This window comes from Eremomyces bilateralis (genome assembly GCF_010015585.1).
Source record: "Eremomyces bilateralis CBS 781.70 unplaced genomic scaffold P152scaffold_15, whole genome shotgun sequence".
Lineage (NCBI taxonomy): Eukaryota > Fungi > Ascomycota > Dothideomycetes > Eremomycetales > Eremomycetaceae > Eremomyces > Eremomyces bilateralis.
In genome coordinates this window covers 411,488-436,081 of record NW_022985081.1, presented here as the reverse complement: position 1 = coordinate 436,081, position 24,594 = coordinate 411,488, and the positions used below count along the sequence as shown (strand labels likewise).

Here is a 24,594-nt window from a genome sequence, read left to right as displayed (position 1 = left end):
CTCCAAACGATCCTGAATACGTTGATAAAGCCGGAGAACCATGAGATGGTTTGAAGCAAACAGTGCTTCCACCTCACCAGCAACCCACACCCATAGTATCTGAGTGATCAGCCTCCTTCTCAATCTCCTCTCAATCCACCCCCCCGCCGACATCCTATCCTCCAAAATGCAGTGTACAAGGCCGCTTCTAGCTGGAGGCTTCCTCAAACGAAGTTATAATGAAGCTAAACGACTAGGGCATATCGGTATTTGTCTACCAAATCTCCCAAACGACCTCATCGCTGACGCCGAGTTACAGCTGTAACATTCGAAGCCGCTACAGTCCCGATGCGACCACGACCGCTTGTATATTTCGACACGCCTCAAGCACTTACCGATTGCAAAACGATGTGCGACTCCGAAATCGGTGGGTACTCCAATGTCGACTTCAAATTCATTCCCGGTTCTGCCTCCGAACCAGCCCACGCTCGATTTCGCGGACACATATCGACCGAACTGCCGAAGGAGAACTTGTCGGTGATTAACAGCGGCTACGCGGGATGGCGGACGACTGATCCGAAGTGGAACATGTTCAACAGCGGGATATACGACATCGATCCGTACCGGTATATCGCACTGCGGGTCAAGTCGGATGGCGGACACTACTTCGTGAACATACAGACGGAGTCGATTGTGCCGACAGATTTACATCAACACCGGCTCTACGCGCGGAGACCCGGACAGTGGGAGACGATATTGATTAGGACCGGGGAGTTTGTCAGGACAAATCACGGGGCCATTATGGAGCCGCAGTCGGAGATGATGAAGGACAGAGTAAGAAGTATTGGGATAAGCTCCATTAAGGTTCCCGGCCCTTTTGAACTATGTATCAGCAGGGTTTGGGCGACAAACATCGCGGATAGGAATGCCACCGGAGACGAGGAAATGGATGCGATGAGAAGACGGCAAAAACAGCAAAGACAACCGCCTCAGGACCCTAGCTCGAAACCAATAAGACTACGCACATAGCGTACTGTTTAAAGCCATGGACGAATGATTACTGTAATGCTGTAACTGAAGTGCACTGATGCCTCCCTAACAACCAGCTAGCGTCTCGCCTGTTCTTCTCCGTATTTCCAATGTCACCCTACCGTATAATAGGTTAATAACCTGGTTCTTGAACTATTCCATGATACAATCTCGTAACAGCAAGATACAGGATTACTTGTCACGTCTTAGCAGTTAAGTAACGCAGCATGATTACTGGACGCGTAGGCACGTGACAGCGCGTCAATATGTTCGAATCTCGAAAGCGTCTTCTTCTCTCTATGTTTTCAGAATATCAATCTTCAATTATTCTCTGACAAAATCCATAAATAATTCGAGTATACTCCCCAGCGCCAAGGGGGTGATTTGCTGCTAATGATTGAGTTGGCTTGCACCTTCCCACAGGACCTGCGATGAACGCACGATGGAGAGACGGCTCTTCCTGTAATCACTCACACGACACTCATTTGGGAGGATTAATGAGCTACTCAAGATGACCTTTGAGATTTGCGTCTAAGTGTTGAACGAATGTGCTTAGGTTAAACTAGCCCGGCCTTCTACAGCTCCCTCAGACTCATTTCCTTCTGTTGAGTTGAAGCCATGTCTCGATACTTGACAGCGCCCAAAGTCAGCCTTCTGGCACTGATAGTGCTATACTGTGAGGGTGTCGTCCCACATGAAGGCGTTGTCAGCGTACTAGCCTTCATTGCTGACCATATTGTTCCATTGTCACCTCGCTCGTCCGAAGACATCGACGATGCCCTGAACCATAACTTCTGGCTCAACGTGTCTGATTTTGAGGAGAAATTCGGTCAGGAGGCTTCCATCAAGCCCGGAAGATCCGTGTACGATCTGTTCCTTGCCAAGATATGGCACCTCGACTCCTTGAACGCTCTACACGAGTTTTTCGAATCCTTACCCCAACTAGTCGCGAAGACACGGGAAGCACAGCTGTTGGACGCAGAAGCAGGTATAATCATGCCGACTCCTGCTGTCGTGCTATCTCGCGCATCTCCGATGGGCCAATTTGTCAGGCGGTGCCGGATCGAGTTCACCAGACTGCAGTTCAACGATACTATGAAGTTATGGACGGCATTCCTGAAATACAAGCAGCCGTCTGAAGCATCATGGCGGCGCCGAAATCCCGGAGCATTCGCGTTATCTTTCGACGCAAATCTCAAAGATCTGAATCTGAGGAAGGGCGATGCGCTGTTTGAGGTCGCTTACGGCTCCCTGATGGATGAAGGCGAATCGGAACAACTAGCTATGAGCACCGAGGATGTAGAGAGGTTGCTGGAGTTTCAGCTATATAAAGTTCAAAGTAAGTCTGCTTTAACCGTCCTGGAGTCACAACTAAGATGTCGCTAGGGATGGGGATCCGGGTCCCTCAAGCGATGAAAAAGAGATTCCGCGAGATGATCGGTCCGGCTGTTACTGTGCCCAGCGTCTCACATTTCGTAAAGTAGGTGGCACTCCCTAACACTGGCAGATATCTGAAAGAAGGGACAGTCTGACCCCCTTCTAGATTCTTTGACGCTTGGCGAGCAGGGGATTACACTGCGTCGTTCGATAATCTCCACCGGTACTTTGACTACACGATGCAATCCAGAGACAAGACGAATTATCAATACGCCTTGCTACACATGGCCATTCTGCATGCAGATTTTGGCTGTTTCAGCGAAGCTCTGGCAACCATGAACGAGGCAATTGCCACAGCGCGAGAAAACCAGGACATTACGTGCTTGAACTACAGTCTCAGTTGGCTGAACCACTTCAACAAGGCATATCCGCAAGAAATGAAAGGAGGCAGCTATAGCAAGTTGCTCAGCTCGGAGAAAGAGGCGCTAGCCTTCCTGAAATCTAAGGCTCGGGAGAATAGGCTGTGGGATATTCTGAGCTCTACGTTGTTGAGCGAAGCGAAGCTCATGCTCTCTAACGTGAGTTTGTCTCTTAGTTTAACATTATGCGCACGCTAATCGACTCTTCAGGGAGAAAGCATGTCTCGAGCGCTAGAATTCGTTTACCAAGCCTCGCATCTAAATTTGACATACAATATCCGGAGCAACGTCGGAGCTCAGTTGCTTATGCAATCTTCGACTTATGGACGTCTTGGTACTTGACACTTACCCATTATTCCCTTTGGTACTTGTGCTGATGACCGATTTAGGTGCTGGACCAGTGTCCAATGAATACTGCGAGATGATCCTCAGTTGTTACAACACCGTCGTCCCCATGGAGGAGATCCTTCGGTCCATATGCCGCAAGGCGTTTTCTGTATGTTATATTGCGGGGTTTCTTTCGGCTTCCTTACACAATGAGCTGACTGGTGATAGTTCGCCAGATGTGGGCTGTTCGATAAGGCATTCGCTACTCTACATGATGTCGATCCTGCCGTTCATCGCACGCTCAAGTTCCACCAATATCTTCTCAGCTACACGGGTCTATTGAAATTACGACGAGCATTGAAAAGGTACGAATCCCGCACTTGATAACGTCCTTCGCACAGCTAGGCCACGAATATAGCCAACTCCAATGACGCTTGCTGACACTTCGCTCAGGATGGACCTTATCGCAGCAGAACACCTGCTAAAACAACTCAAGGCTGGCGCTGCTTCAGATCCCGAAATCAGATTCCAAATCACCATCTCCGAGATTGACTATCTCGTCCGAATATCCTCGTTTTCCGACGCATTCAACCTGATTGAAGACGTAGCAGACGGTTTCAAGGACGCCTCAGCCGACATCTATCAGCGAATCCATATCCTTGTTACAAAGGCGAACCTTTTTGCGAAATGCGGAAAGCCAGAACGAGGTTTTTCTCTCGCCATGCGCGCGGCTAGCACTGCGCACCGAGCAAAGGTGCTGCCGTCGATGTGGGAGGCAGTAGCCACGTTATCGAACATTCTCAACCACCTCAGCGAGTTTGATGCTGCGCGGCAACTTCTTGAGGCTATTATTCCCCAGGTGCGTACGCAATATTCCTACCCGATGATTCTGGATACTTATGACATATAGGCAATCGAAGGAAACGACTGCACGATATCTGGTCAGCTCAACACGGTCCTAGCCGACGCTTTTATGGGACTGGCGGGGAAGGGCGATGGGGTGCAACGAAGCCAATGCATGACGAAGGCCGAGCTCTACCTTACTCGAGCGCAAGATTGTAAGTCCAGGTATACCCGCTCTTCGAGCCTCTTGCTAATCTTCCGTACTTGATAGACTTTAGCACCGTGGAGGACGTACAAGGTCAGTGTGAGACGATATATAAACAGGCGATGATTGCGAGAACACGAGGAGACCAGGGACTTGCGGATAACTGGGCGTCTCGATACGTAGCGACCACGAAACATTATGAGCAATTAGTCATGGAAGATCAGACTCCAGAAGCTACGGCAGCATCATAGACACACCTATTTGAGTGTATCCAATCAAGTTGGCATGGATGGCGGTCTGGGTAGAAAGGCTTTAGGGTAGTAGCAATCGGGCACGCAAATACAGTTTTTAAGTTTCCGCATTTCAACCGACCGATAACTTTGTATGGTGCTATGTGACAAAGGAGATGATCTATACAAGTTCGGGAAAGAACGTTACCATCCTCAACCTTTTGGCTTCGCAATCCAACAGGATCGTTCATAGCTCATTAATCTTCCTTATGGTAGTTGACGTTGTCGTTCCAGAAGAGAGTCTGCCAGGCCGTGTCAGCAACCGTATAGTCGTGCAATCAAGTCCGCAAAGAGTACCTTGTCACCGTCTCCCCAGCAGAAGTTCTTCGTCCGAATATTTTGGTAGGAGTACTCCGGCTTCTCCGACCGCGGCGGCTCATGGCTGACATGCTCCCAATGTTCATTCCACTGGTTGTAGGCATTGATTCCTGTGAGCAGGACGGCCGGGATAATGCCACTGCGCTTGTAAGTGATCCGCCTCGGATGAAATCGGTCAGGTGGCTCACTAGATGGAAAGCTTCCTCCAAAGATCTACGTGGATCATTAGCACTCAATTACCTCGCTCCACATCCTTTGACCTTTCAAATCCACTCACCCGTAGTCTCTGACGCATGCTGCTTCACGGCAGCACGCTCACGGTTGAACGCATTGTCCTGCGCTCCCTCGAACTTCTGGGCCCCGGAATACTGGCGGCGTCCGGCGCTTCGAACCGCGGGTTGTCGGGTCGAGCGGGCGACAGCTCGCGCTGAGCGAGCGACGAGTTGCTGAGAGAGCATTTCGGATGAATTGAGGGCGGTAGAGCGGAGAATGGGTCGGAGATTGAAGCTGTACGCTGTAAAGAAGCTGTCCCTGTTGTTTCGTCGAGGTTGGATGAGGTGACCTGATACACGGTCACATGATTTTCCGAGGCCGAGAGAGATGTCACGAGGCACGTGACCAGGCGTTGCGACCGCTGATTGACAACGCGTCTGTCGTCTTAAAGTGGTGATTCCTATTCATCTCGCGATGGAGGATATCGTATTAGTGAATAATCCTCTGAAGACATCCGAATGTCAATAGGCGCTGTAGGAAAGCGCGGTTGAGCCCTCCCGAGTCCCCGATTTTCAATTCCGCCTCTGGAAGATTCCTCAATTGCTGGAAAGTACATGGGTTTCCATCGTTCTATCAGTGTGAACATGTAGCCGATCGTTAAGATGGCTCTGCGGTTGACGACATGGAATGTGAATGGCATCCGAAATCCATTCGGATACCAGCCATGGCGGGAGAAGCGAACCTTCGACGCCATGTTCAACACCCTCGAGGCGGATATAGTAGTCATGCAGGAACTGAAGATCCAAAGAAAGGACCTCACAGATGATATGGTGCTTATCCCTGGCTGGGACTGCTTCTTCAGTCTCCCAAAGCATAAGAAAGGTAAGCTGATCGACGAGTTGCAAGGACATGATCTAAGCCCGTCCAGGCTACTCTGGAGTTGGCATCTATACTCGACAGTCGGCGTGCATACCTATCAAGGCTGAGGAAGGGCTACTTGGCATCCTGACCTTACCGGGTACATCGACTCGGTACCGAGATCTTCCTGCTGAGAAAGCAATCGGCGGCTATCCTACTGAAGAGCAGATCGAGGAAATGGGGGTCGATGCAGCCGCGTTAGACGCCGAAGGCCGCTGTGTCATCCTGGAGTTCCCGGCGTTTGTCATATTCGGCGTATATTGTCCTGCTAACAGCAATGGGCTGCGTGATGACTTTCGGTACGGCTTCTTTTGTGCTCTCGAGACACGGATACGGAACCTGGATGCCATGGGAAAGCGAATTATCCTTACCGGCGATCTGAATGTCTCACGAGATGTGATTGATACCGCGCGTGCCATAGAAGCCATAAAGAAGGAAGGCATCACATACGATGAGTATGTGTCCTCCCCAAATCGGCGGCTTTTCAATCAGCTTGTCGAAGACTCGCCAGTCGTGGAGCCAAGAGACCAGGGAAGAGAGCACCCGGTGCTCTGGGATGTTCCACGAGGATTTCATCCGACAAGACAGGGCATGTTCACGCACTGGGAGCAGAAGATCAATGCTCGGCCAGCAAACTTCGGTTCTCGGATTGACCACGTTCTTTCCAGTATTTCTATGAAGGAGTGGTTCATCGATTCCAACATCCAGGAAGGGTTGATGGTATGTCGAGGAAACTCTATTGCCGGTAGCTTCTAACATCCATAGGGCTCGGATCATTGCCCAGTCTATGCCATTATGGGAGAGAAAGTCCAGGCTGATGGCAAGGAAACGTTCTTTCGAGATATCATGCATCCAGGGGATATCTTCAAAGATGGAGTCCGTCTCCGCGAACCGGGACCCAAAGACTTGCTCCCGCTCTCAGGAAAGCTACTGCCGGAATTCGATAAGCGCAGGAGCATAAGAGACATGTTTGGCCGGAAGCAGTCCAGCGGCTCTGCTCCAAAGCCAGGTGCACTGTCACCATCTCAAAGCCAAAGTTCGGCCACCTCAATTGGCATATATCCTACCCAGACAGAATCCTCAACACCATCTACAGCTCCTATCACATCGACAGAACCTAAAACACCGATCTCTCCTAGAGTTTCGCGCAGCGGGGTATCGCCAAGTGCCAGGGCATCGCCAGTCGTGTCAAACCCCTCGAATCGGGTGACGAACGAACGGCCATCGAAACGCGCAAAGCTCGGCTCTTCCACATCCTCACTCCCTGCAACTTCCAAAGGCCAAAAGTCGCTAAAAAGCTTCTTCCAGGCCAAGTCGACAGTTCCGAACGGCTCCTCCAGTCGAGACAGGAGCGCATCAATATCCGAAACGCCGTCCCAGCCTGGCACGGCCAAAACAGCTACTGCCGTAGCAAATTCTGATTTACGTTCCGAATCGAACCCCACAACTCTTTCAACGGCTAGCCCGAACCCGACACCCAAAAAGGTAACTAACTTTGAAACTGAAGCGACCAAAAGTGCTGAGCCGTTTAGCGCAAAGGGTGAGTCAGATGATGTGTACGACCCGATAGTGACAAAAGAATCATGGGACAAAGTCTTCAAGAAGCGGAAAGCACCTCTATGCGAAGGGCATGAAGAACCATGCATCAGTCTATCAAGCAAGAAGAAAGGTGTCAACGTCGGGAGGTACTTCTGGATATGCCCACGGTAATGTTCGAAATTTTGCTAGGCTTTCGCATCTACTGATCATTCAGCAGACCTATCGGACCGTCAGGAAACAAGGAGAAGGGGACACACTGGCGATGTCATACATTCATATGGGCTAGTGACTGGAATGGGCAGGGATGAAGAAAGAGGCTATGACGGCTGCTATGGAGACGAGGCTGCTCAGCATGTAAGAATAATCAGCACCGTGATTATTACGGAATAGCGTATCGTGATGTGCACAATGGCCCATGGAAAATATGTCTGAGAAGAGTTATTGCTATGGGTTACGAGACTACAAGCCGAATTCCCAGATACCCGGAATACTTTTTTGTAGAAATCGACGAAAACTTGAATCGCCTACTCAAGCTCCTCGAGAGGCGTCTTGCCAACTTCTGAGGCGACGATATCCTTCAAACATTTCAACACAATCGAATCAGTAAGGTTACTCATCTTCGCCATCACTCAGATCATTTCTTTAGGGAATGAATGCCCCACTCTCGCCCCTCCTCTGCATCGGCTCCCAATAGTACGGATCCGGAAACTCAATCCTCATCCAATCCTTCTGATCGATATGCTGTCCCCAAGCCCTGTTCACCGGCAACTCGTTCAACGGCTCGGTTATCCCTCCCGTTTCCGCCGGATACTTCAGATGCAACATCGGCTCGTCGTCGTCGGGATTTCGGAAGCAGACCCATTGCCAGGTGTCGTCGCATTGACCGCCGAGGAATTTGCGGTTGTTCCAGTGGAAAACCATGATGCAGCGGTTGTTAACGAAGGAGTCCTGTGGAGTTTGGTGTAAGCAGAGAACGTGAGAGAAATGGAGTCAAGCTGAGTTGGGGAAACGAACGTCGCGCCAGGTTGCTTGAAGGCGGTCTTCGAGGGGTAGTTTGTGGAGTTCAGGTGCCCAGAGGCGGTTGATTGACATCTATCATAAGTTAGCTGGGTCTTGTGAAAAGCAGTAGAACAACACACTGAAGCCACTGTCTGAAGGACTTCGCCTTGGTTTGCTTGTTGCTATATTCGGTCAGTCTCAATGCACGATGTCTTCTAAATTGATTTAGTCCTGCCTGATTGAAGTGCTTGCGAATCGCGAGCATGATCCCAAACAGCAGGTGCCTTGCAAATCGTGCATCATAGACGACCAGAAAGGCCACACTCTCTGGCTTGATTCCCACGGGCAGCACCCTCTTCAACAAATCCTGCGTCATCATCACAGGCAGCAGCCACCGTGCGTCATGCTCCAACGCGTCCGATGCAGTCTTCCATGCGTCCTTCAACATCCAGAAATTCGTTCTGACTAACCCAGGGTGAAGGTCCGGCACATTGTATATTCCGTCCTGCGGATGTTTGTAGAACATCGTGAGGAGTGCCTCGACTTTACCTCTGAGTTGAATGAATAATGGCTCGCAGTTCGCGTAACGCCCGCTGTGCTCTGCGAAGAGGTAAGGGAAGTTGTGCCTGAGGTGATCGAGATGCTCAATAGCATAGTTAAGTTCGTTGTAACACTGCCTGAAGGCGTTGTAGTCGAGGTAGTCGCAGAATTTCCAGAGGGAGAGGCAGTGGCTGGTAGTACGGATCACCCAAGTGAGTTCTTCCGACACGCGGACTAGTAAGATGGTTACCGAGTGGTCGAGCGGTTGGAATAGAAGGATATACTAACGGTATTGTTGCATGAAAGCATAGTTTGCTAGAGACATCGCTGCTTCTGGTGAGATATCGTGGTTGTTTTAGCCAAGGAGCCAGTATCTTTGAGATGTTATGATTGCATGCCGTCGTTCGGTGGCGTGCTAATATTGAGCAGGGCGAAAAAGAGAAGATGGTGACGGTGAATGAGAGCTGGATATGACAAGAGAATGAGTGGTGAAGGCTGGTCTAGAACATTTCACAAGGCTGCTGCTACCTACGGAAAATGAACTGTTTAGTGTTATCGGATAATCGACAGAGTATTTTGGTACCAGTCTTCATTCACCAGATTAGAACATGTCACATGTTCCTCGACCAATATTTGGAATCAGAAATTGGTGAAACCAAAGCTTGCATTTTCTATCTACTACTACTAAAGACTATTTAAAGGAGTTGGGGTATGTGTCGAAAGACACTGGCAAATGGCCTATTTGCCCAAAGCATTCGCCGGGGTGTGAAAAGTGGGAGAAACGGAACATAATCCGCGGATTAGTGAGGGATATTGAGGGGAATTGAGGGAAGGAATTGAGGGGATTGAGGGGAGGAATTGAGGGGAATTGAGGGAATGTGTCGAAAGACACTGGGAAATAAATGGCCTACTTGCCCAAAACAAATCAACGCCGCGGTGTGGAAATGAGGGAAATGGAAGAAGAAGCGCCAATGGAAGAGAGCTGCAGAGGAGCAAGATCGCCTAGTTAACAGCCCAAAATGCTATGGTTTTGCGACTGCTCTCTAAAGTGCTATGCACAAGAACAGAAGCGTTGGGGAACTGAGCGGTAGAGCGGAATATAAATTGCTCCAAGAAATAATTGGACGGATCCGACAAACCCGGTGCGAATTCCATGTGAAAACCCATGGAAGTCGAACTGATTCTTCAAAGATTTTATGAAGTGATTCGAATGACTTCGTGCTTGACAGACCCCGAGGTCGGACAGTAGTCGGTAAAAGGATTCCGAAAATCTCGGTGCATTTTAACAGTTCAAGAAAGGACAGGTACGAAGAGTAGCCAGCTCGAAATGCTCTGGTGACTGGCAATAGCAGCAACGGTGGAACAAAGAATCGGTTACCATCAACTTTAGTTGCTGTTGCTATTGTTGTTGTGAGATTGCACAGTTGCAGTGCTAGAAGCGGTTGCGACTGCCGGAGGATGGGCAACAGACGCGGTGGCGAAACCGAACTGAGTTCCAGGCGGATACTGGGCGTTGAGGTAGTTGGCCGTTGCGACAAGACTAGGCCCATTGTTATGATACCCGGTGTTTGCCGCGTTGCCGAGTCCGTGGCTGCGCTCTCCAGAGAGGAGTGACATACCAGATCGGCGAGCAACCATTTGACTCCTCGTACAAAAGTCGCCCCGTCCAAGGTCAGACGGCATTGCGGCGGACTCAGTCCCATGGAAGCCAATCGAACGCATCTGAGGGGTGAATGACCAGAGGCTGGGATGAGGAGCGGAGGAAGCGTCAAACCCAGCAGCATGAGCGTGGAGCAAATTGAGAGGAGCATTGATCCCCATATTTGCATAAGCGACGTTGGGCTGGAATTCTGGTGCGGGGTCCTGCGCCTGTGCGGCAGGGGTACCGTTGATAGAAGTAGCGACAGCATGATTGACCTGAGCAGTAGCAGCGGCAGCGAAAGATTGAGCTGAGGCAGTTACCGTGGCTCCGGAGACATCCACATCCATGGAGATTTCGTCGAAGATATCGTCGTACTCATTGTCGAGTTCGCTATCCGAATCGGCCTGCTTAGGCGTATATTCCATGCTATCTTCGGTGCTGGGAGTAGTGACGGCTTTCGCTTTGGTGTTGCGACGCTTCACTTCCGACGTCTTACGAGGGGCGTAGGTGTAATTGGGGTACTTGAGCCTGTGGAGACGAGCTACCTCGACAGCTTTCGCCTTCCAAGAGGCTTTCTCCTCATCAGATGCGTCACGCCACATGGCACCGATGACTTTGGCTGTGAGATTTCCGTCAGTGGAAGGACCTAGACTGAGGGTATTATGTGGTATCTTACAAGTCGTGTAGACATCCATGCCAGGATTGTTGGCGACGACACTATGGTGATGATGCTGGCGAAAAAGGATCCATTGATTGGGAGGGCGAGGAATCTTCTTCTCCTTGGCTGGTCCAGATTTGGAGCCGGAACCCTTGGACGAGTTGGCCGCGTTGAGAGCCTCAGGCTCCGCCTTGAGAACGACAGCATCATCCTCAATTTGAAGTTTGACTCCAGACTTGGTATGCGCCCTAAGAAGTAAGCGAATGCAAGGTAGTTGGACTGGATTGAACTTACTTTACACGCTGCTTCAATTCTTCGAGGCCAGCGAGGTCGATCTCATTCACGATCGCCTTTGGGAGAGAAATTGTCGCTTTCCTGGCATTGAGGCTCTCGAGGCACAGCTTCCAGTAGAAATCTACTTTGGACCCCATGATTGCGGAATTGAGGAGCTATCGCAAGTACTAGCTGGTACGATGACTTGATATTGTTAGGATACCAGCAAGTGGTTGAGGGTGAGGGCGAGTTGGAGGATAGAAACAAAGATTGGTAGAGGTATTGGCGAGTTCTGTGTGAGAGGAAAAGAAGAAGAGTGGAAGAGTTTATGTGAAAGGAAAGGGAAGATGAGTGGAAGAGATTTGTGCGGGGGGAAAAAGAAGGAGAGCGGAAGTGATAAGAAATTTGCGAAAGAGAGGAAGGCGGACGAGAAGGAAATAGGCGAACCGTAGCCTAAGTGAATGATATTATCACTGGATCACCCAAGTAGAGTGAATGACAACTTGCTGGAAGTGAGAATAGAAATCTGTGATGAAGGAGAAAGAATCGAGAGCAGAAGGCAATAACAAGTGGATTGATGGCACCCAGAATTTGAGCATGTGATTATGCCACAGGGAAACAAATAAACATCCCACACAGACAAGGAAACTAATCAACGGCTGACACCTAACATTGGGCAAGCAAAGATGGCTCACGAAGTGTTGAAGAAGTTCATCGACCTAGGATATGGGGCCGATGCTCCTACATCTAGGTCTGCGCGTCTCCCAATGGGTCGACGCGTCTACGTGGACATGAACAAGCCACTCGACCCGAATGCCGTTGTCAAATATGAGGAACTACTCCAAGGCGAACAAGCATCAGTCAATGAGCAGTGGTCTTTCCTCAGATTCGCTCTTACTTACCTAGCCGATCCGGAGCTCGAGAAGAGTGCCAGTGAGATCAAGGATTTGTGCAAGGGAGGGCTACTGCAGATGTGGTTCGAGTAAGTGATTGGCATAATTTGGAAGGCATGGGAAATACAAAAAAGCGTACTTACTTCTATCTGCAGGCGAACAGGCTCTCTGTCGGTGATGAAAGGCCTCACTGTGGAAAACCACATCAGAGACTATAAGGCCACGCCCCGCGGTCTCGTCTTCAACCAGGACTACCTTGAATCAGTTGTTGAGGCGCAGCTGCTTGAGTGTCTCGTCGAAGGCGACCAGCAAGCGTTGGATAGGATCGGTAAGTAGTAGATCCACCCCTGCTCTTCCGTAATGTTTAGACTTCTATGTTGCTGACAGACCTTAAACAGTTGCCGACTTCAAAGAAGAAGGATTGAAGAAAAACTCCAAGGTACACAGAGCAATCTATCACGTTCTCGCTACCAATCTGCAAATGCTCGTCGTCGAAGGCCGCAATAATGAAGGGCTCGGTGGGACCGATCGATGGACTCCGTTCGACAAGGAGACCGGCACAACGCAAGGGCGGATGCTCAGGGCACTGGAGAACCGGAAGGAGGTTACTGCGGCTGAGGTTGCGAAACTACTGCTCGACAGGGACCCATTCTTGCCCATGAATGCGGTATTCGACCTGGAGGATATTAGGGATGAAGAGACTGGGGAGCAGGAGACTGCGGATGTAGCGTGAGAAAGGAGTGAGAAGCAGGAATTTGACTGCATTGTCGGGTAGGAATGTGGATACCAAGCAGGAATAAAGCGATGGGATGGGCACTGCATGATGCTGTTTGGTGAGAGACTACGCTAGCAATGGGCTTGACACAAAATTATGGATACTATTAAACGTAACCAAAACGGTCGATTGAACCCGAAATAGTTTCGTGGGATTGCAACCACGCGTAGGACTGATGTTCTGATACGCGATGATTCGAAAATGTTGAGATGAGGTTGAAATATGCTTAGACAGGTCCCTCTGCCAAGCCGCTTCGTCCATTATGGTACTCTAGCGTACCAGGATCGGCATTGCCCCCGAACAAGCAGGAGCAACTGGAATGCATCACGACTTCTGCAATCCGCTTCCAGGTCGCTTCAGCTTTGGTTGGGACTACTTCATCATTCGATGAGCTCGTGTGAGTCGGAGCTGTATGATGGCAGAGAGGGGATTGATCTACATTAGATTGCCTACAGCATATGGGATAGGGCGAGTACCTCTTCCCCTACACGATCATGATCAAAGACAGGGGTGCAACACTGTACTACTACACGAACGAACGCCGAAATTGCGGTCGAGACGATGCGATTACGCGAGGAAGCAGGGAGGAGTTGCAGCAAGCCGAGCCAGCAGCAAGGCACGAAGGCGCGAAACTTGAATGTAGGCACGATCATAATTTTTAAGTTTAACCTTTGTTAGGAATGTAGATTCCCTTCGAGCCGCTCACTACAATCCTAGAGGCGCAGAATAACAGAAGAAGATCCATCGTTGATGCTCGGCTAGTAACCATTCGTGGCTGAAACAAGAGGCAGTGAAACCGTTGAGAGCGGTGTTGTTCTGGACCAGGACTACGCAGACAGGAGCACCGCGAGCACACTGTGTAATGTTTCCCATCTTGATGCCCCTGTACATAAGGCATTTAGCAAGTCGAGAATGGGGCAAGAGAGAAGCGCCGCGGATACCACTGGTTGGCACTGGAGGATTGTACACAGTGAAAGAGATTAGATGGCTTGAGGCAAGAGGCTGAAGCTGAAAAAAAATCACGTCGCATCGACGTGGATGAAGGAATAAGCTCACGTAGCGAACAAGCTCGTGTGCGTCCCCAATGAACCTCCTCTAATATCAGCGACGATGGCCTGGATACGTGGACGTTGATACAGGAGACACCAGGCGCGATACATTTGACTGAGCTTACAAGTCGAGGTCATAGCACACGCCTACTCATCCGACTCACCAGCTGAAGCAAGTCCTCAAGACACACGATGCAAGAAATGCGTAGGAAGAAATCAACGACTTGATTCGTAGGCTACTACCTTGATGATAGACACAATTATATGCTGGGTATTTCGAATCTCTAAAACGAACGCCAAAAGAAGGCGTTTCCTTAGCCACCGTCGCGAACAACATAAGATATGGACAGGAAGATAGGTAATCGTATCCGTCACTGGCTGCATCAGCCAGCCCATGGACGTTGATAGCACGCTGGCAGAGGGGCGAACGAAGCGGTGACGGACAGGATGAACGAGTCGCGTCATCCGGTTGAGATATATCGTCGGCAAGAAGTCCCTTCTGGCGGGCTGCTCACTCTGTCGTGTCCACCAATGCCTTTCCCATATGTCCACTTAGCACTCCAACACCGATGTCCTTCTCCTTGCTCTCCTCCGCCACCGTACGATGCTCGTGTCGCTTCGGCAACGGCGGCTTGGGCACCGGACGCCGCTTGACCGGCGCGTCGGGATCATATTCGTGATGGGAAATGATGATTGGCGACGGCTCGGATGATACTGGCGCTGCTGGTGTTTCGGTGTTGGTTTCGGTTCCGGGGATCGATGGATTTGAGGGAGGGTGGGTGGCGGGGTCTCCTGAGGCGGGACTGGCAATGTCTTGGTCGGATGTCGAGAGAGGTGAAACAGCGGCCTTGGCGGCAGAGGAATCGTGGCCGAAGAAGGTAGAGTTGACGGGATCATGGAGGGTGGAGGAGTCGGAGGAGTCGGATGAGGCGTCGGCGGAAGACCGTTTGGGATGACGAGGTGGAAGCGGTGGTTTGGGGTGCCGATGAGGGCTTTGGGGGAGCGGTTCAGGTAATAAATCGTCTGGAGCTGATTCTTTCTCCTCGACTTTCTGGGAAGAACTATTCGTCGTGACACTCGTAATGTCTTCCTGGGCCTTTTCTTCGATGCTGGTTACTTTTGCCTCATCCGAGATGCTAGCCATTGGCTCTTGCTCCTTCGCGTCTTCCCCCATCAATGCCATACTCACTCTCAAGTCCCCTAACATCACACTGCTGGGCCTCGGACTTATAGTACGGTGGGTCCGCCTCGACTCGGTGCTACTCGACCTGCTGATGTTCGGAATCCGCGATCCGCCCGGGCTAGCCCGCCGCTGCGATGGAAGAGGCGGTGGAGTCTTCGCCAGCTCCTCGGCTAACCGGTCGCTGAAGATGGGGATGCTGGAGCGGCGGGAGTCGGGAGATAAGGTGCTGGTCGAGTGCCGTTTGGAGAGACTGGGTCGGATGGCGGGTGTTGCGGTTGTAGGAGTTGGCGTCTGCGTTGCGGGTTCGGAAGATGCGCTAATGGAGGTGTTGATGACGGGGACGGGGATTCGACGGATGGGTTTCGAAGGCTCAGCTATGGAGCCACGGCTGGGTTGCTTCGTAAGGCTGCGTGTCTCTCCAGGTTGAGCCGATTCCGCCCGTTCTTCGGTGGTCTCGACGCTTGGTTGTCCAGAATCCTCCGTACCATTCGCATCTTCGAGTTGTTCTTTAACAGACAGCGGTAAACTGGACACAGACCCAGGTCTGGAACGTCCATTGACCTGCCCTTCCTGCCCGTCTAGGGCGGATAGACCAGGACTCTCCTGGCCGCCAGGAACTTTCTTCCTCCCCAATCCTACCAATGAGCCCACCCAAGTCTGTCTCTCACGCTCTGGCCCGGGTAACGGGACCCCAGGTGGAGGCAGCGGCCTTCCTCTTCCAATAGGTGCTCCTGGCGAGCCTGGAGCGCCGCGCATCGGCATTGTCTTCGAGAGATGCGTCGGAAATAACTCGACATTGCCGGAAGAGACATTTCGCTTCCTGGCCGGTCGGTCTGCGGTGCTCGAGCTGCTCGCTGGGCGAGATATCGACTCTGCCATACTAGGCCTTGGAGTTGTCTCTCCATGGCCACTGTTATCTTCTAACACTAGCGGCTCTCCTTTCACATCCGTGCCATCTGTTGTCTCTTCCTCTTGTGTAGCAGCTGCTAATCCGCCTTCTGCTACATATTGTCCGCCATCCTGCGAACCTACCGAAAGTCGATTCCTCGCCGCCCTTGCCGACGCTTGCCGTTGCAAAACTCCGAGTCCCCACTTTCTCGCTCCCAAAACCGCTGCATTGACGCTCGCTTGCACAGTCTGTCGCGTTTCGGGGTCCGTAAGTGCCGCCCGAGCAGCAGCCAGAGGCTTGCGATGGTGCTTCTCGCTCAGGCTAGTTCCTGACCTGCTCACTCCACCCAGAGAACCACTCGATCGCGCGGTCTCGTTGCTGGCGTGGGAGGTCTCGGAAGTGATGGAGCGAATGTCATCGCCGAACGATCTCGTGCTGTCGACTGAGTGCTTCGTGCTGTGACCACGCTTCATCGCGGTAGCTAAGCTGCTCGTACTCTCATCCTGACCATCGGTTTGAGCGCCAGCCATAGCCAACGATCCAGCCTCTTGGTCCTTGCTACTCTCCAAACCGTTCGAATCCTTCGAGCTCGTTGAACTCAGGCTATCCCCCTTCGCCCGTCCCATGAAGCCACTTTGCTCGGGTGGCGTTCCCACGGGACTCTGCAGCGCGCTCTCATTCGCCATACCCAAACTACTCATACTCCTCGCCGATATATCCTTCATTGCTGATGCCGCGTCCTTCGGCTCAGACTTGTCTTTCTTCCCGCCCAGGAACTTCCTCCTTACATTCTGTTGAGGCGGCGGAGACGCGGTGAGTGACTCAGTCGTGGCTTGATCGGCAGACACGACTGGAGTGGCAGCAGAAGCAAAGGATCGTGAACGCATGGCCTTTGGTGCGGCGGCTTCTGGGCGGGGGGAAGAGGCGTCGACGGAGGAGGAGAACCCTTGCGGCGGCTTGGTGATATCGGTGGTGTTGTCCAGAGAGACACTCGTAGGTGATTTTCGGGGTGGCCTCTGGTTGATTTGGATGGAGTCAAGTAGGCTGGGCATGCTTATTGCTTTCTCATTTGCGTCCGGAGGGGTGCTTGATAATGGCGGGGTTGTCTCCTCGTCTTCGGAGCCAGCATCACCTTTGTCGACAAGGTCAACGAGGCCGTGATGCGCAGCAGCGGTCTGCTTATCTGTGGGTGTGGCAGCGGAGGCTTGGTCGTTCTCCCAAATTCCGGCACGGAACTGCTGCTCGGTGGTGTCGAAGAACGGCGTATCGTCCCAGTTCGGGAGGACAAGCGTCTCGCCGAAAACTTCCCGGATGCGATTCTCGATGGTACGGAGGATGAAACCATAGGTAATCTGCCGTGAAGAAACGATGGGCTCCACGGTCATTTCGAGCTTCGGCATGGTCTCGAATGAGAACCAGATACGATTGGTGGGAGGAGGTTTGATACGTAGGAGGATGTGGCCTTCGATCGATTTGAAGATGCTGGCGAGCACGACCTCTACCTCACGGGCCTTGAACCGCTGGCCGAGATCGATGCGGAGGATGGCTCCGATTTCAATCCGGAAGTTGCCTTTGTAGCTGAGATCAGCTTCACAAGTGAGCTGCCCATCGAGCGTGAGCTCCTTCAGTTTGGGGTTTGTGATCATCGGTGCGCTATCGCCCATATGGATGTGCCGCACCGTCAAGCTTGTGATAAACGCCGGTTTCTGAACCCGCGCAATCTTCTTGGTGACCTTCAGGCGGATGAAGTTCTCGATGAACCGGGTCTTGTACATAGAGAGGAAGACCCGCCCCATGATGGCGTTGAACCATCGTGTCTGCAGATTCTCCTCAGATGCGTGAAGCTGTTGGACTAGCCTGACGATGTCGGTTGGCTCAAATTTGAGCGGAAGCGGGGGCGAGTCGTCATGCTCTTGGCTTTGAACCAGAGCATGGTAAAAGTCCTCCTTCATCGAGCAGTTGTCGGTATATAGATAGAAGGGCTTCGATTCAGGTGTCGTATCGCCGATCAACCGTTTCCTCTTCAACCGCAGGCAGTTTCTCTTGACAAAAAGTTCCCCATCTGGAATGATCTCGCCGCCTCCATAGATATCCACATCGTGATACGCCAATGAAATGACGTGCCTCACTTCCAGTTGTTCCGCGTTATCGTATAGCATCAAATGCCCATGCCTAAACCCGGATTCAGTCAGCCATCTGTCTCTATACCCTGCCCTTATCCATCCACTCACCTCAATACCACGAAGAACACGTTGCTCCCCCTCTTCCCGTTCTTCTCCATACTCGGCGGCGCATTCTTGCTTCGGTCAAAGATACTCCGATACATGCTCTGATACACACTTGGGCTCTCGTTCGGTAGCCCGCCATACCCATTCACCGCCGCGGCTTTCTCTAACGGCTTGTTCGCCAGCCACCCCGCCATGAAGTCGCGGTACACCGCAAAGTATCCGGCCGCAACATCCGGCTCGTGAGTCCGTGGGCGAAGCTCCTCCGGCAGCCCCTCGAGCTCTTCTTTGACTTCTCGGCTGGCGGAGTGGGCGTCGCCGTTGGAGATGGTGCTGGCATAGCTGGATCTGTTCGTGGGAGGGGTGGATGTATCGCGTGTTGGGAAGGTTAAGTGGGCGTGAAGGAGGACGAGTCCAAGAAGGAGAGGGACGAAGGTCAGGCCGCCGATGGTGTAGATGGCCAGCACCTCGGTGAAGGTCACCATCTTGGTGGTGAGGGTGCGGAGCGATAGGAAGGCGGAGAGGCCATTTAACGGCTTCTTAGCAGTCCACGGGGATGATGAGGGTACGCATAATGCATTGGGATCGATGCTTAAGAATTACATTGATCTGTTCAGCTCTAAGCTCGAAGTTTAGGACACGATACGCGTTGGAGTTGACGCGGAGTGGTTGAGCATTGGCCATGGAGCCAATGTGAGATACAAGCGGTCATCCTGGAGATCCGGCCCCTTCGGCGCGACGGTGGAGCTCCGATCCGATTTTAGACCCCCGGACTGTGATTTGATAGGGGATATCGAACTCCAGGATTCAATATTAAATTGCAACAGAATGATGCACCGAAATTTTCTCTATTGGAATAGATTTGTACATGTATTATACATATATATGTTAGGCATCAAATACTCGACATACAATGCGATCACCATTATGACTCTGTCGGATCCTGCACCACTCCCTCCTTCAACCCCAACCCATCCACCATCCCCAGCAACCCCTCCAGCCCATCACCCTCCATGCCACCACCGCAAAGGCCTCCGACCCCTTCTTCCACGCTCCATCTTCCCCCCGGGGCCCGTAATACCTCGCATGCATTCCCCATGACTATCAACCCCGGCGGCCTACTCCCCAACTCCTCCATCGCCGCCACGACATGCTGAAGACTGGACCGAACAATGCGCTGATCCGGGCAGCTCGCCCTCTCGACGATGCAGATCGGTGTCTCTCTCGGCCAGGCCGTCCAACCTGGTGGTAACCCTCTCTTGTCAGACTCCAGTTGTGTTTCCCCTTCGTTCTCCCCCACCTTTCTTCCAGCTGGCGCAATAAGGGATGCAACGAGACTTTCAAGCCGATGCAGCCCCATTAAAAATACCACCGTGGTCGTCGGCATGTATGTCGGCGGAGCTGGTGCCTTCCCCTTCCTTCCCGTTCCCGTCACTAACAACACCCCATCCGCCACTCCTCGCTGTGTGACCGGTACGCCTGCACACAGTGGCGCACTCAGTGCACTCGTAATTCCAGGTAACACCCTAACCTCCCAACCCCGCTCCTCAAACCACTTGGCTTCCTCTCCTCCCCGTCCAAACAAATACGGATCGCCCTGCTTGAGTCGCAGCACATGTTTGCCGGACTTCAGGCCTTCTTCTGCAAGGGATAGGAGTTCGTCCTGAGCCGCCTCGGCGGACCCGGGGAATTTTCGGGCGATGTGGACGGTTGTGCGGCGGGGGATGAGGGATAGGACGGCGGCGGGGACGAGCTTATCGGTGAGGATTACGGGGTGCGTGCGGAGGGCGGAGAGGGTCGCGAGAGTGAGGAGGTGAGGGCTTCCTGGGCCGGATCCTGCGAGAGTGATGTAGGGTTTGCGAGGTGGAAGGGCGGGAATGAGAGAGGCTGGTAGTGTCGATGTCGTTCGGGAGGTCGACAAATTCGAAGATGAGAGGATGGAGGAAGTGTAGTTGTTCAACAGGACATCAACGTCTGCATCGGATATGCTCGCCAGTCGATTTAATGGCCAATATTCGCATATCTGCGAAAGCCAGCGCATCCGCCTGGTCTTGATCGCTTCCAGATCCTCTAGTGTAACCAGCTTGTTGAATGTGGCGGACTGTCCCGAATCGTCGTCTTCTGCTTCCAGCTCCTGTGCTTCTTCTTTGTAGTCTTCTTCCCATATTCTCCTCCGGAGCGTTCCAAGCTTGGAGACTGCGGTTCCTAGGTTCGGTGGGAGGGATGATGTGATCTCGCGACGGATGCGCGAAGAGAGTTTGCATCCTTTCCCAGATGTGGTCACGCCGATTTGTAGCGGCCCATCGTTGTGAGTGGAGAGGAGCGTGAATGTGCACAGATGAGCCGCCTCTGCTACGTTGACTGGTATGCGCAGTCTTCGACATAGATTCGAGATATGTGTGCCTATCCAACATTTGCGTCAGCAACTTGTCCAATGTGGTCTCACCATCCAATGATCAACTTACTGGCCGGGTTTCTCGGCCCCAACGTGACGAACACAGCATCCACCACCCTATCTACTTGCTCTCTTCCCAACGTTTTCAGATCCTCATCTTGAAACTCCCGCTTCACCCACTCCACCTCCCCGTCCTCAATTCGCTTGGACAGCCCATAGTGCATGGGTGCAATTGGCGGCGCAATCAGGATCGGGCGAGCGCCGACTTCGATCGAACGCCCGCATCGTGCGCCAGCAAGAGGGTTGCTGCCGATTATGAGGTGGACGTGGGAGGTCGAGTCAATGGCGGTGAGGAGGGCGGGGTTGAAGGCCATCGTTCTTGCGGGACTTTGACTCGACTCGGTCCGGTAGTCGTGAGGGACGAGGCTAGAGATATCGGTCCGGAGAGCTATCAATTGCTTGTAAATCGAGGTTTTATCCCAACTGCTCGCTGTTGTCAACCGTTTTCGCAGAAGTTGATATCTATACGAAAAACCTTCACCACAGGAACTATTCGCAGCAGCATTGGGGAAAGAGCATGGACATCTTGTCCTTCAAATATGGTCATAGATAAAGTCCCTTAGTCTAATCCTCGATGGTTCCACACGGGGGCAATAATACATCTCCAATTCTCCATGGAGAAGCATGCACAAATTTTTTAGTTTGCAGCTGGCGTCACTTGCACCAATATCGCCTTATCATGGCTAGCTCCGAGGAAATACCCAGTTCATCTCGCTCATTGGCTGAATGGTCCATCGATCAACAAGGATTACAATCGATGCGATTAACTAATGAGATAGCCGAAGGTGGAAGCATCCAATATCAAACGGTTGAAGTGATGGAATTGATTGTACGAAATACCATTCTTGGTTTGGTAACGTCGGTGGAGAGGAAATTGATAAGGAAAGAGAAGTGCATATAGTTTCCTATCACTCACTAGGTATTGGTGATCGATGAACAAACACTGATATTGAGTGGTAAGAAATGTAAGGCGGACGGAACATAAAGGCAACAATTAATATCCACCCTCCGCGGAACTGCGACAAGACTTGGGGGAACTTGGGGGAGTGTGAGTTTGTGGTGAGTGACCATGTCGAAAGCACAAAGCACATGCAAGCAAATATTGTAGCCTGACGTAATCATGTGACTGGATAGCGGGCAAGGTGAGGAGATGTGGAGGATTACTTGAGGATAGGGATATGTATTAGAAAAAGCTTAGTGTCAACTTTTTAACTATTTCAGCCAATTGCAATTGTGACTGCTGGTAAATTCAGTATCGAAATTAACTAGCGTACTTCATTATCCAATAATTACAGCGCAACCAATAAATTACACTTTTGCTCACTGAGAGCAACTGAGAAAAAGTTATCTGTGCTTGAGACTGGGAATTTTGCTGGTCTACCATCCATTAAGCCAGCCTGTTCGCTCCGTAACCATCTACAAATTCTATCATGCGTCCGAACTGACAGTACATTACGGAATAGGTATTGCAGTCTGCGGAATTATCTATTGCTCGATAGAAGCTGATTCCTTTGCAACTATCATCTAGCAGAAATCCAGTTTTTCATACGCAGCTGTGTTTGTGTTCTTCCTTTCTTCTATTTCCATTTCTGCCCAGTCGTTGACGGATGATGTTTACGGATGATGGTGGAAACAGCAGAGGTGAATAATTTTATCGAAATCATACATCCATTGAAGTCTTTTGTTTAGCCTGGGGTTTACTGCGTTACAAGTCCATGTGCTATGAGTCGCTCCGGGTTGCACCTTTACAAGTCAAATGCCCCTGACGTCACTGTCAAGTCAAATACAACAACATCGAGTCTTCCTCTATATCCTTTTGTACAATTCTTGTCTTGTTTTTTGAAGACCACAGTGGATCCAATGGGGAGGTGCAGATAAGTACGAAACCGTGGGCCTCGTTGCATCTGTGCCTCCATGCAGATGAAACTTGCCCTCTGGGCGTGAAGATATAATGAGACAGGGGAAGGCCGAGTTGAGTCGCGGACGATTGCCTGGGAAGTCGACCTTCGGGTGCGTTGCTCGTATATACCGCGTCGGAATATCGATGTGGCTAAGCATGTTCTCCTCGACGCAAAGCGCACACCGGATTTTCTATTTTGGATCATAGGTCGTGTCATATCGGCCGTACGGTATGCTCAACCGAACATCATGCTGAAGGTTCACGGTTCGGGTGGTCTGAAATGATTCATTTGGGCTCCTCCGTCCTGATAACTTATCGGCGGCGGCGAACTCATTTCGAGTGGTTGACCCATGACTTCGAATGGTACGTCGAGTCTTTCTCTATGGTGGGATGGAAGTTGACCGAACCAGACTCGCTGCGCTTCGAGATCGCTCTCTGTCTTGTACATTAGCCGCTATTAACGCCTATAGGAGATCTTGGGGTGTATATACGATGGGCCTGTCGATGAAAAAATGTTTGTAGCACCCCAACCATCGCAATCAGCGCTGCCACGATACCAAATATCACGGAGCAAATCACTTCTGGACTCATCGTTGCGGAGGTTATCTAGGACTCTACTCAGACGAGCATCAAGGGTTGATTCATGGGTTCTCACCTCATCAATGAGTGTCAATGCTGTCCAGTTGAAGCTTGGAGGTCATGCCTTGTTGAACCGCCAGACATGTATGCGAAAGACTGTGCATCTTTTTCAGTAGTGCCGGGGGAAAGGGGAAGGATCATATTTTATATCTATACCCAGAGTAGCATTTCCCTTCCGCCAATCATGGTAATTTGTATACCTTGGGCAGGAAGGCGACAGCGTGGAGGTAGTTCGTGCATGCATATGCGGCGCTGGACATGCAGCATGCAACGCTGGTCATGCATGTTGCAGTGCTGATTCTTGGGACATGTATGGAGCAGGGCTGATTCTTGGGGCATGTATGGAGCAGTGCTGATTCTTGGGGCATGTATGGAGTTATTATACACTAAACTACAGCCTGCTTTTGCTGTGCCACTCCCTTCCATTTCCTCACCCTGTCACCTGTGTGGTACTTGAAGTACAGCCCCCTGCACTGGATTTGGAACGAAGAAACAACAATGGGCAACAACCCTCAGCGAAATACCTGCATTTTATCGGACATGGTTCGCAAAGGAACCACGCGTGATGCTGCTCAACTGGCATATGACTGAGCACAGAGTAGTTAAGCTTAAACATCGAAACAGATCCAAGGCAATTTCACTAGGGGGTTAAAACGATCTTCACTACCGACAAGTTCATCAGTTATAACGGTAGTCTATTCAACGTTGCTTGAATGCGAGATTGCTTAGGAGTCCCACAACATAGTCATGAAATAGTTATTACAGTGGTACAACAGTTCCAGCGTCTAGATAGCGACTACGAGTAACGAAGTAGAGACAGCTAAATCTCTACGGCCTACTCTTTCCTAGATGGGGCAGAAATACACAACTACTTCGCGGGAGATCACAAATTCAACCAGCACGAAGCCAAATATAAGCGTCCATGTGTGCGTCTCGACCTGTATCCTTGAACTCTCCGGCTCTCCCGCTGCGCCTGTTCGATGTCCGCGTCACGGTTCGCGCGTCATTGCCGGCTGC

The 24,594-nt window shown here is 51.3% G+C and overlaps 10 protein-coding genes across 10 annotated transcripts; 4 read left to right on the top strand and 6 right to left on the bottom strand.

Annotated features, from left to right (window-relative positions):
* The first annotated feature begins 22 nt into the window (after positions 1-22).
* On the top strand, positions 23-1,035 carry P152DRAFT_419798 (CIA30-domain-containing protein). The gene is made up of 2 exons (XM_033677135.1): positions 23-245; positions 299-1,035. The coding sequence occupies exons 1-2, from the start codon at positions 167-169 to the stop codon at positions 1,006-1,008; spliced, it is 789 nt and encodes a 262-aa protein (XP_033532708.1). The 5' UTR covers positions 23-166; the 3' UTR covers positions 1,009-1,035.
* Positions 1,036-1,321: 286 nt separating this feature from the next.
* P152DRAFT_76715 (putative anaphase-promoting complex subunit Apc5) lies at positions 1,322-4,639 on the top strand. The gene is made up of 10 exons (XM_033683241.1): positions 1,322-1,364; positions 1,411-2,347; positions 2,395-2,488; positions 2,552-2,963; positions 3,015-3,138; positions 3,194-3,300; positions 3,360-3,496; positions 3,585-3,990; positions 4,042-4,189; positions 4,246-4,639. The coding sequence occupies exons 2-10, from the start codon at positions 1,627-1,629 to the stop codon at positions 4,428-4,430; spliced, it is 2,334 nt and encodes a 777-aa protein (XP_033532707.1). The 5' UTR covers positions 1,322-1,364; positions 1,411-1,626; the 3' UTR covers positions 4,431-4,639.
* Positions 4,462-5,288, bottom strand: P152DRAFT_419796 (putative cytochrome c oxidase subunit VIa). Its single transcript, XM_033677134.1, has 4 exons — positions 5,065-5,288; positions 4,976-5,000; positions 4,767-4,926; positions 4,462-4,711 (listed from the first exon to the last, which is right to left on the bottom strand). The coding sequence occupies exons 1-4, from the start codon at positions 5,243-5,245 to the stop codon at positions 4,667-4,669; spliced, it is 411 nt and encodes a 136-aa protein (XP_033532706.1). The 5' UTR covers positions 5,246-5,288; the 3' UTR covers positions 4,462-4,666.
* Positions 5,289-5,476: 188 nt separating this feature from the next.
* Positions 5,477-7,987, top strand: P152DRAFT_459955 (DNA lyase). The gene is made up of 4 exons (XM_033679794.1): positions 5,477-5,882; positions 5,929-6,638; positions 6,684-7,624; positions 7,675-7,987. The coding sequence occupies exons 1-4, from the start codon at positions 5,663-5,665 to the stop codon at positions 7,763-7,765; spliced, it is 1,962 nt and encodes a 653-aa protein (XP_033532705.1). The 5' UTR covers positions 5,477-5,662; the 3' UTR covers positions 7,766-7,987.
* On the bottom strand, positions 7,963-9,472 carry P152DRAFT_515475 (uncharacterized protein). The gene is made up of 5 exons (XM_033682903.1): positions 9,285-9,472; positions 8,800-9,230; positions 8,597-8,638; positions 8,472-8,549; positions 7,963-8,405 (listed from the first exon to the last, which is right to left on the bottom strand). Exons 1-5 carry the CDS (start codon positions 9,319-9,321, stop codon positions 8,100-8,102), a joined length of 894 nt encoding a protein of 297 aa, XP_033532704.1. The 5' UTR covers positions 9,322-9,472; the 3' UTR covers positions 7,963-8,099.
* Positions 9,473-10,272: 800 nt separating this feature from the next.
* On the bottom strand, positions 10,273-12,038 carry P152DRAFT_76648 (uncharacterized protein). The gene is made up of 3 exons (XM_033683240.1): positions 11,591-12,038; positions 11,315-11,544; positions 10,273-11,257 (listed from the first exon to the last, which is right to left on the bottom strand). Exons 1-3 carry the CDS (start codon positions 11,725-11,727, stop codon positions 10,383-10,385), a joined length of 1,242 nt encoding a protein of 413 aa, XP_033532703.1. The 5' UTR covers positions 11,728-12,038; the 3' UTR covers positions 10,273-10,382.
* A 217-nt stretch (positions 12,039-12,255) lies between these two features.
* P152DRAFT_475119 (uncharacterized protein) lies at positions 12,256-13,195 on the top strand (the record flags this gene model as incomplete). The annotated part of the gene is made up of 3 exons (XM_033681387.1): positions 12,256-12,551; positions 12,618-12,790; positions 12,861-13,195. 3 exons carry the CDS (start codon positions 12,256-12,258, stop codon positions 13,193-13,195), a joined length of 804 nt encoding a protein of 267 aa, XP_033532702.1.
* Positions 13,196-17,566: 4,371 nt separating this feature from the next.
* On the bottom strand, positions 17,567-19,068 carry P152DRAFT_400112 (uncharacterized protein; the record flags this gene model as incomplete). The annotated part of the gene is made up of 2 exons (XM_033676553.1): positions 17,567-18,530; positions 18,590-19,068. Coding segments are annotated over 2 exons (1,443 nt in total), but the record flags the coding sequence as incomplete, so codon positions are not given.
* A 440-nt stretch (positions 19,069-19,508) lies between these two features.
* P152DRAFT_399849 (uroporphyrin-III C-methyltransferase) lies at positions 19,509-21,352 on the bottom strand (the record flags this gene model as incomplete). The annotated part of the gene is made up of 2 exons (XM_033676538.1): positions 19,509-20,986; positions 21,049-21,352. The coding sequence occupies 2 exons, from the start codon at positions 21,350-21,352 to the stop codon at positions 19,509-19,511; spliced, it is 1,782 nt and encodes a 593-aa protein (XP_033532700.1).
* Positions 21,353-22,713: 1,361 nt separating this feature from the next.
* P152DRAFT_459952 (uncharacterized protein) lies at positions 22,714-23,894 on the bottom strand. The gene is made up of 3 exons (XM_033679793.1): positions 23,626-23,894; positions 23,430-23,529; positions 22,714-23,373 (listed from the first exon to the last, which is right to left on the bottom strand). The coding sequence occupies exons 2-3, from the start codon at positions 23,527-23,529 to the stop codon at positions 23,198-23,200; spliced, it is 276 nt and encodes a 91-aa protein (XP_033532699.1). The 5' UTR covers positions 23,626-23,894; the 3' UTR covers positions 22,714-23,197.
* Between the last annotated feature and the right edge of the window lie 700 nt (positions 23,895-24,594).

Coding starts and splice junctions, on each gene's coding strand:
- P152DRAFT_76715 (XM_033683241.1), top strand. CDS start 1,627: ATGTCTCGATACTTGACAGCGCCCAAAGTCAGCCTTCTGGCACTGATA. Junction 2,964..3,014: donor CGAAGCTCATGCTCTCTAAC/GTGAGTTTGTCT, acceptor TCGACTCTTCAG/GGAGAAAGCATGTCTCGAGC. Junction 3,139..3,193: donor TTCGACTTATGGACGTCTTG/GTACTTGACACT, acceptor TGACCGATTTAG/GTGCTGGACCAGTGTCCAAT.
- P152DRAFT_419798 (XM_033677135.1), top strand. CDS start 167: ATGCAGTGTACAAGGCCGCTTCTAGCTGGAGGCTTCCTCAAACGAAGT. Junction 246..298: donor TAAACGACTAGGGCATATCG/GTATTTGTCTAC, acceptor GCCGAGTTACAG/CTGTAACATTCGAAGCCGCT.
- P152DRAFT_76648 (XM_033683240.1), bottom strand. CDS start 11,727: ATGGGGTCCAAAGTAGATTTCTACTGGAAGCTGTGCCTCGAGAGCCTC. Junction 11,545..11,590: donor GAATTGAAGCAGCGTGTAAA/GTAAGTTCAATC, acceptor CTTACTTCTTAG/GGCGCATACCAAGTCTGGAG. Junction 11,258..11,314: donor CATGGATGTCTACACGACTT/GTAAGATACCAC, acceptor GAAATCTCACAG/CCAAAGTCATCGGTGCCATG.
- P152DRAFT_459952 (XM_033679793.1), bottom strand. CDS start 23,529: ATGAGTCCAGAAGTGATTTGCTCCGTGATATTTGGTATCGTGGCAGCG. Junction 23,374..23,429: donor TTTTCATCGACAGGCCCATC/GTATATACACCC, acceptor TGTACAAGACAG/AGAGCGATCTCGAAGCGCAG.
- P152DRAFT_459955 (XM_033679794.1), top strand. CDS start 5,663: ATGGCTCTGCGGTTGACGACATGGAATGTGAATGGCATCCGAAATCCA. Junction 6,639..6,683: donor ACATCCAGGAAGGGTTGATG/GTATGTCGAGGA, acceptor TAACATCCATAG/GGCTCGGATCATTGCCCAGT. Junction 7,625..7,674: donor TACTTCTGGATATGCCCACG/GTAATGTTCGAA, acceptor ATCATTCAGCAG/ACCTATCGGACCGTCAGGAA.
- P152DRAFT_419796 (XM_033677134.1), bottom strand. CDS start 5,245: ATGCTCTCTCAGCAACTCGTCGCTCGCTCAGCGCGAGCTGTCGCCCGC. Junction 5,001..5,064: donor GCATGCGTCAGAGACTACGG/GTGAGTGGATTT, acceptor TGATCCACGTAG/ATCTTTGGAGGAAGCTTTCC. Junction 4,712..4,766: donor GCTGGGGAGACGGTGACAAG/GTACTCTTTGCG, acceptor ACGGCCTGGCAG/ACTCTCTTCTGGAACGACAA.
- P152DRAFT_515475 (XM_033682903.1), bottom strand. CDS start 9,321: ATGTCTCTAGCAAACTATGCTTTCATGCAACAATACC. Junction 9,231..9,284: donor TGCTTTCATGCAACAATACC/GTTAGTATATCC, acceptor CCATCTTACTAG/TCCGCGTGTCGGAAGAACTC. Junction 8,550..8,596: donor TCCTTCAGACAGTGGCTTCA/GTGTGTTGTTCT, acceptor AACTTATGATAG/ATGTCAATCAACCGCCTCTG.